This window comes from Lactuca sativa, chromosome 3, assembly GCF_002870075.4.
Source record: "Lactuca sativa cultivar Salinas chromosome 3, Lsat_Salinas_v11, whole genome shotgun sequence".
Classification (NCBI taxonomy): Eukaryota; Viridiplantae; Streptophyta; class Magnoliopsida; order Asterales; family Asteraceae; genus Lactuca; species Lactuca sativa.
The window spans coordinates 275,485,430-275,498,279 of NC_056625.2; the positions used below are offsets into that span (position 1 = coordinate 275,485,430).

Here is a 12,850-nt window from a genome sequence, read left to right on the forward strand (position 1 = left end):
CTGGAATATTCCATTAACGGTAACGGGGAAATGTAACAGGACAACTTGGGTTGTCACAACGAGGGAAGTTGCAAGCGGGAAGAAATTATCAACGACGCACGACACCATCTATGATTCATCTCTCCGGCTGCACCTCCATCGCCGGCCACCGCTCCACCCGACCATCATTCAACCTCCGGCCATACTGGACTGCACCTCAGTCAATCCTCCAACATGTGATTCCATCTCTTGTTCGAAATTGAACTCTATCTCTGGTTCGAAATTGAACTCCATCTTTGATTTTTTGTATGGAATAGGTGTTGGTTATAACAAGAAGATGATTATATTTCGAATTTTGGTGTAGAAGTTTTGTTTGATTAGATTGCTTATGTTAGATTTATGAGAATTTTGAATTTTTAATTTTGAATTCCGTTTACTGATTTCTGAGAATTGAATGAACTTAGGTTTGATTTTTGATTGCTTAAATATAACAGAGATGCTAATTGGGTTTAAGAAGACATGAAATTTGTATCAGTTTATATTGTACATAACTATATCAAGATTGTAATTTCTCTCTAATACCAAATTGATGTTTAGGATGGCTGTTCTCACTCAAGATTATGGAAGACTTGCTCTACGAGCATGTCAATCATCATCACAAATGTTTGCAATTAATGTGGAGGAATATCTCCTCCTTAATCCTTATTTATTATGATTTGTTAAGTTATTATGATTTGTTTCTCCTAAACCCGTTCCTGAATTGAAGGGTCGTTGAAAGTTGGTTGTTTGTTCCTTTTATGAAATATTAAGGAAACAAAAGCCCCGACCATGTTTGTTGGCTTGGACTTCCATGTATCATTTTGAGAAATTAAAAATCCTCCTACATTTTATTCCTACTATCCTCCTACCCACATTAAATGTTGACAAATAGACAAAATTTAAATTAATTTCATTAAATGTGTCAATAAACATGACACATGTCAACATTTGATATGGTAGGAAGATAAGAAGGAATAAAATGTAGGAAGATATTTAATTTCTCATCAATTTTATCTTGAGTGTGTGTTCCTTATTTAACAACAAAATTCTTTTTGCATAAATACAGAGGAAGTATCCAAGGGTACTGTTGTAAGGAAATTTAACTGCTTTCTAAGTTATTGCTATATTTTGGTGCTAGAAATATGCATCACGAATTGGTGATCAAATTATAAGAAAGAATGATTAACATTAATAGCAAAACTAAAAAAAAAACCAAAAAAGTTATATTAAAAAAGTAAACATTAACTACAGTGAAAATTTTTGTGAGTTATGGATTTTTTTTCTCATCAACCGTGTGGAAGAAAGAAAAGGAATATGACACCTTTTCTTAAAAATTAAGGAAGAGCCCGGCTTTGCGGGGTTTGGCCCGCCAAAGAAAACGTCATGATTTCATAAATAGTCAAGAAAAAACAAATTCATTATTAGTATTAGACTATCAACATAAGGAACATCTATTCAAAAGTAAAGTTCTTTTAGAAGTTAAAATGAAATATAAGCATGCTTACAATAAACAACACAGAAGTACCTGAAGTCATTTTTCTATGTTACATAAGAACAAAGTCACATATAGGTTATTGGATTATGGCATGAACCTTTATCTCCCATAATGGTAACTTCATAATCTTCCAAGAAAATAAAGCAAGATGATGTATGAAACTACTTAATTTACACGTGTTACCATTAAAGCAAATATAGCAGCATGTTGTTCTTGCATGTAGGACACATAAACCTTAAAATTCATGGATAGTTTTTTAGCACTTCTTTGGCAGATGCTGAAAGGGGTAGTTCCATATTTGAGTAATAGCTGTTCAGGAGTCCAGGTTTTTCTTGCAGCCCAAGTAACAGCCAATCCAGAAATTAGAACCTACATGTAGAAAGATAGCATAACTTTCTGAATCAAATAATATAAAAATAAAAGTTCAGATAACTTTTTGAATTAAATGAATTGACTTACAAGTTTATGTGCACCATATTGTTGAAGGAACTCATCTAGTTGAATGTCTTTCTTTCTTTAAATTTTATGCATTTGTGTTACATTAACATAAATGGTAACGTACTTCCATTTATTTGTTTATTATAGCGAAATATTTTTAATTCCTTCAATTATAGAACTGTTTTTCCAATTATTTAATTCTTTAAAGATGACAGTTTTACCCCCGCCTGTTGATCAAATAGATAATCACATGGTGATGACTGATTAAGAATTGATGCTTACCAAATTCTTAATTAACAATCAGAGAATTAAGCATCCTTTTGTGTTTATTCAATCCTTAATCAGTTGCATCTCAATTTGTTTTTTCTTTTGGTGAGTTTAATCAATTTATCTCAGCTTGTAGAGAATTAAGATCTTACCTTGGAGTTTGAAGCGATTGGTTGAGAAACATAAGAAAGAAGAAGCAACTAAAATTTTGAAAAGTAACCAATTTCAGAAAAAACAAATTGAACGACAATGCATGTTTAGAATCAACCAAATATACATATACAGAAGGGTAAAGTAGTCATTTTCTCATATTCATATAGAGTGCATTAAAATTTAACAAATTTTAGAAATCATACCTTGTATTATTTACATATAGAAGGGCTATGATCATTATTTACCTGTAATTGAAACATATAAATACACAGCTTCAAAGACAAATACATACAAATACATAAATACATATAAATAGATACACATATACATATAAATAACTATAAGAGGAGTAAAGACCTCTTATGGCTGTAATAGGATACAATTTTTTATAACTTTACACTGTCAACATTTTCTGTTCAGATTCAAAGATTCATACATGCATATGTGTGTAAGACTCATGTTTCTTGAAAGCGTACCATAAGTTTTGAGTACTAAACAATAGTGCACCAAAATGAAAAAAAAAACAATCAATTTACCTAATTGTATTAGCATATCAGAGATAACAGATGGAAGAAGGAGAGGGACGAAGGAGGCAGGTTGCAGGAACAGACACAACAATTGTACGCATCAAAATCTGAAACATCTGATTTTCCTTTTCATTTTTCTTCTGTTTTTGGTGGTGCCATGTCCCCCTCTTACCATTTTTGCAACGTATTACCTATTACAACAATAAAATCAAAATAAAAGTCCATAACTTACCCAAAAAGAAACTCTAAAAATCCCAAAAAAAATGGCAAGAATACATGATTCTTTGTCACAACCGCTACTAATTGTTTGGATTTCTACTATTTGGAAGGACGTTATCGTAGCAACAACATATAATTTCATAAAAAGTTGGTGCATTTGATTATTACGATACCATATTTCAACAGAATTCGTATCAATTGATCGATTTTGTTAACTGTTTATGAATGAAATTCAAAAAACGAATAAAACAATCGACATACCTTGTCCTCTACGCGTCTTCGAGATCTGATTAAAAGGATCTGAAACAGAGAGAATGAAGAAATCAGGAATCATGTAGAGTTTCCTTTTGGTGGTTTTGTTCACATGCCACGTGACCATCGACTCCTACTGACAGTTAGCAATTGAAATATTCAAATCAATTGTTGTTGATGTATGGAGACGATGAGCGACAGCCGTGACGGAGTTACCGACCTCACTGGAGATGATCGGTAGGGCCCCTTGTTTGTAAAGGTGGAAGGTTCGGGTGGAACCTCGCAGGGAGAAGAATAAAAAGCGAAATTGATGGCTGAATTAGCACCAAAGAAGCCCTAAGCGACGGGAAAAAGAAATTCTTAGATCAAATAGCACAAGAGAGATTAAATTATAGAGGTCGAAGAAGCCTCTCCGGAGGTGTTAGCGGCTGTCGATCTGTGGTAACCGGAGAAGAGAGGAATCCGAGGGTTAGGAATCGTAATGGAAAGGGTTAGATGGAGGCTTAAGAGGTGGAGACGGTAAGGTGGGGGTATTTCAGAGAGCCAATGTGGAAGGATTTGGAGGTGTTGACCATGATAGATTCAGAGAGAATTCAAGCGGTGGAGGAAACGTGGAATGATAAATAGTGGAGCAAGTGGGAATGACATGAACATAGCACGTAGCTCGGGGTCAAGTGAAGGGAATTTACAGGAGGCGAACACATAGAAGGAGAAGAACGGATGAAAGGAACACGTATAGTACTAATTTAGGGTTCGTTTGCTGAGAAAAGTGGTGTTGTCGTTGTTGGTCCGGGGATGGAACGAAGATGCAGTAGCGGTCGATGGAGGCACCGGCTTCGAGACTTCCAATAGTAGTAGAAGTCGACCATATCAGTCGATTTCTCCAGTGCAGCCACAATCGGCGGCAAGGAGGTGGCCTCTGGTTCCCTTTCCTTCCGACTGATTGAACACATCAGTCAAAAGGTAACTTCAGAGAAGCGCCACCGTTGGTGGTCTCTGGAAAATTAGGAACATGTAGAAGTGAACAATTGGGTGGAGATAGAGAAAAAAAAGGAAAGAGGGACGATGCTCTAATTGCAAAGCGGTTAGAAGTGAACAATTTGATCGAGAGAGAGATTAATCTGTAACATTTTGATTGGAGAACAAAACGGTGGAGAAGAAGAAGCGGACACGTATCTATGAGTAAGACTGTCCGGCGACGACCACCATTGACCATCCGACTCCAACAAATTTTGAAAATTACCACATTTGACAACTTTGTATAAGAGAAGGGACTATTTCTGCCAATCCCTTAGCCACTTTACTGTAGCTAAAGGTTTTACTGTAGCTAAGGGCGGAGAATTTTGTAGCTAAGGGTGGAGAATTTTAATATATAGTATAATTTGATATATAGTATAATTTGATCAATAATTCATTTTGGTAAATAAGTTTAAAAATATATGTAATGGTATATAAGTTTTTTAAAAAGGGTTTTTGACATAAAAGTCCTTAAGTTTGTCAGGTTTTGTTGGTTTTGTCCTTGTGACGATTTTTTGTTCGTTAATGTCCAAATTTTGTAAGGTCTTTTTCATTTTTATAATAGTAGGTGTCCAGGCATAAAACCAAAAAAATTGAACAAAATTAAAGAATTTTATGTCAAATTTAGAAAACATAATTTGGATAAAAACATATAAGATTTATAAACTTAAGGGGTTTTTTGCAAATTTAAAAAACATAATTAAGGTAAAAACATAAAAGATTTGTAGAAAAGACAAAAATAAAAAAAAATTGACAAATTTTAAACATTAACAAACAAAACATGATAAATTTAAGGACTTTTAGATTAAAAACCCTTTTAAAAACACCTAAAAACTCCAATTTTCTAAGGTTAAAAAAAAAGAGAAAAAAAAAAAATAAAAAAAGAAAAAGTTTGATGTCGAATTTCTATTTTCGTGTCGAATTCTAGACATGTCGAGTCACTTGTCCCGTAGTCCGTATCTCAATCCCTTTCGTTGAGAATCCTTTCCTGTTTGCAGATTGTGATCGATAACTATGGCGACGAAACAACCGACAGGGTTAGAGATTATTGGTGGGTTAGCTATTCACGTTATTGTATCGAAACTCGGACCTTCTGATGCAGCAGCTGTCGCATGTGTCAACAAACGCTTCAAAGATTGGGCCTCGGATGAATCTCTATGGTCGTCTTTCTGTGCGCAAGAACTGAAACTCTCTTCCCCTACTGATCCTTTGGGCAATCCATGTCCCTCTTTTAAGGTTAGATCAGTGAATTTCAGTTCCACGTTTTGTTTTATATTCACAGTGAATATGGATACTCAATCTGTTTGATTGTCGGGTTCTCTATATTTTTGATGTGAAATTAAAGAAAATCGTTTCTGTTATCTACTTATGCCGTTATCGTAACAAAAAAATTGGCCTAAACCTTAGCTAGGTTTTCTGTGGTTGTTGATCAATTTGGGGGAAAATTCGGTTAATTACTTTATATGTCATCATATTGCTCAAATTGTAAAATATTGGTGTCATATTTGTAACAAATACACATCAGTTTTGAAATTGAAATTGAATAGAGGGAACTTAATTGTCAAATGTATATGAAATGTGAGGGTTAGCCATATAACACCTTCATACAAATAATTTCCTTGAAATCGCATATCCAAATAACCCCAAATGTGGTGTTATACGGCTAACCCTCACATTTGGGGTTATTTGGATATGCGATTTCAAGGAAATTATTTGTATGAAGACCCTCGTGTTTTGTTTCAATCAAGTCTTAAATGAATGAGAAGAAATCATGACATATATGCTAATGTTTTATGGAATTTGCTTTTCTCTTATGAGAAAACCAAAAAATTGATGCCTATTATATGATCACTATGTTTAATTTTGTTTTCTTTTAACATTTTAGGCAGCTTATGGGGCATGGAGGGAAGCTTATGGTATGTACCCATGGTCTCTTGTTAAACGAGTGAAAGATATTTGGGACAGAATCAGAACATGGTTAACAAAAAATTTCCCAGAGGTGTTACCCACCCTTCGTAAGGGTGCTTCTGAAGATGAAATAAACAAGTTAGAAAAGTGTTTGAAAGTAAAACTCCCTCTTCCCACAAGGGTCCTCTACCGATTTTGTGATGGACAAGAACAATGTAATCCTTCATCAAGAGGAAGTACAACTACACTTCAAAATCTATGTGGTTTAATCGGAGGTTACTCTTTCTATGAATATCTCGTGAATGTTTTCTTGTTGCCATTAGATCTTATAATCAAAGAGACGAATGATATTGTACGCCATCTTGGATTTAGTAAACACAAATACATTGTTGTGGCAACTTCTTCTACTTACACTGAGAAGATCTTTTTTCTTGATTGTGAGGAGGGTCAACTCTATGTTGGCACCAAGAATCTCTTAGTGAGTCGAGAGATAATGCCGTGTGTTCCGAATGGATTGATAACTTCAGTTCATGATTCCAAAAGTTGTTTTCAACAAGATGGTATGTTGTTATGGTTGGAAGAACATGTTCATCGTCTTGAAACTGGATATATTAAAGTTCGTGAAGAAGGAAATATTAGAAGCATTAGTTTGTTCCCTGAACAACTTCCCCTTTGTTCTTCAGCTACCACAGGTGGTGTTCAGGTGGTGTTTCTTTTTGACTTAATGAACTTAGTAGAAGCATTGCTTAATTTAGACAAAACGGGCTTAATGGGTTATGCATGTAATTTGGATAGTTATACATGGTTGTTTCTTTTTGACTTAATCCAGACAGAATAACTTAATGGGTTAAGCCAAAAAAACGTGGCTTAATGAATTAAGCCAAAACTCCTCTCAAGTTACAATTGATAAATATTGTGAAAATCGTTTGTCTGGAATGCAAGGGTAAAATGGTCATATTCTTTAATTTAGAAACAGCCTTTATGTATCCAGACAAACATCATTACCCATTCAGCCACTTTATCCATACACGACTCAATGAGAAAAAAGAAACAACAACTTTAAAGCAACAAATCAAACAGCTAGTATATAAAGGGTAAAATGGTCATTTAGGTTCGTGCTTCTGCTGTATTTGTGCCTGAGTTCAGTGACCTTGTGCAAGAAAAAGAGAAATACATGTTTGCTTATTCTATCCGTATGTCTCTTAAACCTGAGGGATGTTTTATCCATGGAATGTCCTTCAATTCATGTCAACTCTATTGGAGACATTGGATCATCAAAGCAAACGATCATGTTGTTGCAGATATCAATGGAGAAGCTGTGATAGGCCAGGTATTCATCCTTAAATTGTTATATTAATGATCAAGGGTTTTTTAATTAAACTTTATTATAATTAAAAGTGAAGATTCAAGAATCTAGTAAGGACAAAGGAAATGCAAAAAAAAAAAAAAAAAAAAATCGAACAAATTAAGCTTGTCAAAGTACAAAATACATGTCGAAAGTAAATGATACATTGTACTTTGAAAAAGGCTTCTAGAAGTTTCTAGAAAGTAAAAGTTTGTTTTCTTTATTTATTTATTTACAGTTTCCACTATTACGTCCTGGGAAGAAAGAATTTGTTTACGAGAGTTGCACAATGTCCGCATCATCACCGGGATCTATCGAGGGTTCTTTCACATTTGTCCCTGGAAGGTTTGTTTAAAGAAAATTCTACAAAAAAAAAAAAATTACGCATAAAATAAATTAGAATCGATTGGAATTTCCATGTTTTTAATTTTTCATTTCATTTTGTCATGGAATATAGTAAATCCAAAAACTCTAGTACCATTTCTTTAAAGACAAAAACAAATTTGTTCATTTTTCTATATTTTGCTCTTGGAGTAGGGGGGAAAATGTTTTTTAAACGATCAAAAGAAGTATAAAAGAACATTAAAAGTGGGTATTACTATTTCATTGTTCATTTTAACTTTAAAAAAAAAAAATTAAGTTTTCAATAGAGAGTATAATAATAATGATTTGCACATTGTGTTTGTAGATTGGCAGATCCGAAAGGAAGTACTTTTGATGTTGAAGTTGCTAAATTTCCTCTTTTGTTGCCGGAATACATCTTCTAATTCCAAAGTGTTGTCCGTGAAACTATATCTTCTTATCATGTAATGAATCGCTTACAATCTACTTTTTTTCAAAAACAAAAGAAAATCTTTGTGTGATTGAAATCCGAAATGAATTCTTGTAATCAATGATGTGAGAACCTTGGAATAATTTTCTATATTTTGATTGTCTATGTGATTGTTTTAGATTAGAATGGCAACTATTAGAGGTTTTTTTTTAGCGAAATTACATATATATGCTCCTTTATGATTGTTGCTAAACCGATTGTTCATTTTAACCTACATGGTTTACTTAAAACGATGATGGCTCTTTCTGTCATTTGGTTAATAGTCGACAATGTATGTTACTTCATCCTATATTGAAGTAAAGTTGGAAATTTTCAAGGAGATAATTTTCGTTTTCTTTGGGTCCGAATAAATTCTACAAAGGTTATGGGAGGTGATATTTCAGCTTATGTTTTGATTCATCCATTTAAAAAAATATATTTTTTCAATTTTGACATCTTTTATTTTAACTGAAGATAGAGAATTATGATAAAGGGTATACGAGTTAACTCATTTTTTTTTCATAATATGTTTTAATTTAAGAGATAAATCGATACAAATTTTAGATTATTTTTATAATCACTACTTCGAAAGATTTATTTATTTATTTATTTATTTTTGTTGTTGTTGGAGATGATAGAATTTGATTGCATGTTGATGTCGTTATCCTAAAGGTCAACCTAGGAACAATTCTAACATGTCTTTGTTTACTTCTCTTTCTGGTTGATGAATTTTCAATGGTTGATTTTGCCGTCATTTATATTTAAATTGGGAACATAATTTATTAAGGGAGAGTTGCAACTTGCAACATGGGCTGATAAAACTTTGATCAAATTTGGGTAAGAACTTCTTGTTTTTAAGAATTGATGGATGAACTATTGTCATTGCTAGTGAAACTCCTGTATTTGAATTCTATAAAAGTGATTCATGTGTCTAAAGTAAAAATCCTCATCATTACATATAACAACAATAGTAATAGTTAAACTAAAACATTAAGGCTAGATGGAGTTGTTCTCGCCTCCAACGTATCGAACACCGCCCCTGACCCTCGCTAAGGCCAAACACGTCTGGTAGGTAGCGAGAGGAGTGGAGAGAAAATTGGGAAAAGTGGGCAATTGAATAGCTTTTTGACCATTTAAATGTTTCAATCTTATTTTTATAATTTTTTTTAAATACAAAAATGCATCTCACACCACTCCTTGATAATTACAAGAAGTTTTTTTTGTATCTAAAGATGACGTGGAAACAAAAAAGCTAATGTGGCAACACGCTAGGAACAAATTCTAACCTGTCTTTGTTTACTTCTTTTTCTGGTTGATGAATCTTCAACGGTTGATTTTGTAGTTATTTTAAATTAATTTTTTTTCCACATGTCGTTTTATAGGTTTTCATACTTTATTAAATTCCGTATAATAGCTTTATGTAATAATTATAATAAATATAGTAATAAATTGATATCAATTTCATTAATGAACTTAGCTTCTAATTTCAAATTTTCCGAATTAAAGCTCATTAGTTTTTTTGTTTATTTATTTAAATTATTTGTTGAAATTTAAAAGAAAAAAAACATTTCCATTATAATAATTTATTATTTTTTTTATTTTCTTATAAATTAAAAGTTCTTTTATATATATATATATATATATATATATATATATATATATATATATATATATCTTAATTAACTAATAATATCTTAATAACTTTTTAGTTTTTTGCCAAAAATTAACGTTTATCTAAAAATAGTTATCGAAACCGTAAGCCATTAAAATTGTCAACTATTTCGTGTAAATGGTCTATGGTTTCGTGTTAGGTCTATAAAGATTATTTATTCTTTTTTTTTTTCAAAACAAAACTCTAGACCATTTTATGGTCTACTGTTTCCTCTCATTGATCTACTATATCCCAAACCGTAGACCATAAACGACCAACTGTTATTTATTGATTTATTTGACTACTATTTGGTAGAAGTTGTCTATTAATTTATGAATTCTGACTACTATTTTGTACCTAATATATATTATAATGAGTTACAAACAAAGAAAAATGACGAAATACGTAGGTTATTAAAAAACCTATGGTGTACAAGCATTTATTGTACGTTTTGTGCAGTAAATGTTTGTACACCTTAGGTTTCTTATAAAGCCTACGATTTTGTTATTTTTTCCAAATAAAACCATCTGTTAAATCTCATAAACAAAAAAAAAAGTCAAAGATTCAAAGAAAAATTTGGTTGTTCATTGAAGGCTCCATTGAGAGAGTTTTCCTAGCTTCAAACACACGAAAATGACGAAAATAAAAAATTATAACTTTATATATTCAGGGCCAACAAGCCCTGATGTAAAATCCATAAAATTAATGAAAAATTTGAACTTTTTAAACATTCCAAAGCCATCCATTGTTCACAAATTGTTTAACATCAGAAATCATAACGTAAAATATGAGGAGGTGCATGATCAAGCCTTCGCCTTCTTGCGATCATCTGAAGTACCTGAAACCATAAACCAAAACTGTAAGCACGAAGCTTAGTGAGTTCCCCCAAAGTACCAACACCCGACATATAACATATACAAATAACAACTTGCATACTGAGCCTTCAGCCTCACTGGACTGCCTCGCAGGGCCTACAGCCCATCTGGACGGCTCTCGAGCCTTCGACATGACTGGACCGCCTCACAGGGCCTACAGCCTATCCGGACCGCTCGCCGGGCCTTCGGCCTGACTGGACCGCCTCGCAGGGCCTATAGTCTATCCGGACCGCCATGGGCCTGTTGGCCTTCAGCACAAAGCATGACCGCCTCAACCCGACCACACATATACATGTCGACATATACATAACTCATAACCACATAATAAATCAACAGGCAAGCACATATCATACAAACTAATAAGCATAATATCATCCTATCTAGCAGGATACTGATCTAACAGATCATAACAATGTAGCAACATCCTATCTACCAGGATACCAATCTAACATATCATAACATCATACAAGCATACAATAACCAAGATAACAATCCAAAGAGTCGGCCTTGGTTCCTTCGACCCATAATACAGTGAGGAAAACTCACCTCACAAGTAGTGCTGACTGACAAATCCAACTCTCAATCATAGATCCGAACTCAACTACCTACAACCACCAACAGACCAATTCCATCAAATTCCCGAAATACCCAAAATACCCCTTAAAGCCAAACTTGGTCAACCATGGTCAAATTCAAAGTCAACAGTCAAGGTCAACAGGCCATGTTGACCCAACTCGTCGAGTGTATCTAGCAACTTGTCGAGTTCCTTCAATGTTTAGAAAACCGGGAAAAACCCTAGCCAACTCGCCGAGTTCACTCAGTATCAAAAATACGGGAAAACTTGATCCAACTCGTCTATTTAGCAGAGCAACTCGTCAAGTTTTCCTAGACTTAATGCATTCAGACACTTCTAAGCAAAACCAAAGCCCTAAATTATAGATCTGGTCCCTTAGGACTGAAATACCACGAAAAGTTGCTAGCTTTACGTTCATGCATGGCATCAAGAGGGCTAAAACACCCAATAAGGCTTATCAAGGGACCTAGGGCATGAAGGAGGGCCAAGACTTGATAAAGTTGGCAACTTTAAGTCCATGGAGGCCGTAAGATGTCCAGATCTGAAACCATGGCTCCATAACATGCTCTAATCCAAGAATGGTCCCAAAACAAGCTAATATTTGCCATAACTTTAAAAGACGAGATCTAGAAAAAGAGATGATCAAGATAACGACTTTATATCTCCAAGTGGCTGCAACAACACTGAAAATCTCGGATCTAAAGCTTCTCCCTTCAACTTTGCACCACCAACTTCAACTCCTTCAAGAAAAACGCCAAAGAACACTCTAAAAACTCTCACACACTCAAAATGGAAGATGAGGCATGATTTAGGGTTTTTCTGGACTGAGGGGACGATGAGGGAGGCTAATAATGATAGTTAAGGCCTTTAAATATAGCGCAAACTCTAAAAATTAGGGCTTTCAGGTTCAACCTTCAACTCATCGAGTTGGGGCCTTCTAACTCGTCGAGTAGACGCTGAAAAGGCACGGGCATTAAAACTCTACACGACAAGTTGGAGCCCTCCAACTCGTCGATTTGCCCTGAAAATATGAATATAAAAACTTAAACTCATACCTGAAGATTGGGATGTTACAATTCTTCCCCACTTGAACTATTCTTCGTCCTCGAAGCCTGTTGCGGTGAACAATTCTGGGTAATGCTCTCGCATCTTAGCCTCCGACTCTCAGGTCCAATCTGATCCCCTTCGATGTTGCCACTGTACCTTTACCAAAGGTATCTCCTTGTTATGCAGGACCTTTTATCTTCCTCCCTAAGACAACCACCGACTTCTCAATGTAAGGCGCTCGTTGACCTGAATG

At 34.2% G+C, this 12,850-nt stretch overlaps 1 protein-coding gene and 1 long non-coding RNA gene across 3 annotated transcripts; one reads left to right on the plus strand and one right to left on the minus strand.

Annotated features, from left to right (window-relative positions):
* Positions 1–1,468: 1,468 nt before the first annotated feature.
* Positions 1,469–4,680, minus strand: LOC111889542 (uncharacterized). 2 transcript variants are annotated; one of them, XR_002849571.3, is made up of 4 exons: positions 3,379–4,680; positions 2,908–3,089; positions 1,973–2,616; positions 1,469–1,882 (listed from the first exon to the last, which is right to left on the minus strand). It is a non-coding gene; the product is annotated as an uncharacterized LOC111889542 (long non-coding RNA). The 2 variants fall into 2 exon arrangements; XR_006189647.2 differs by having other exon boundaries at positions 1,469–2,616; positions 3,379–4,666.
* Positions 4,681–5,296: 616 nt separating this feature from the next.
* On the plus strand, positions 5,297–8,576 carry LOC111889541 (F-box protein SKIP16). Its single transcript, XM_023885688.3, has 5 exons — positions 5,297–5,622; positions 6,272–6,997; positions 7,406–7,624; positions 7,878–7,984; positions 8,328–8,576. The coding sequence occupies exons 1-5, from the start codon at positions 5,401–5,403 to the stop codon at positions 8,404–8,406; spliced, it is 1,353 nt and encodes a 450-aa protein (XP_023741456.1). The 5' UTR covers positions 5,297–5,400; the 3' UTR covers positions 8,407–8,576.
* The last annotated feature ends 4,274 nt before the right edge of the window (positions 8,577–12,850 follow it).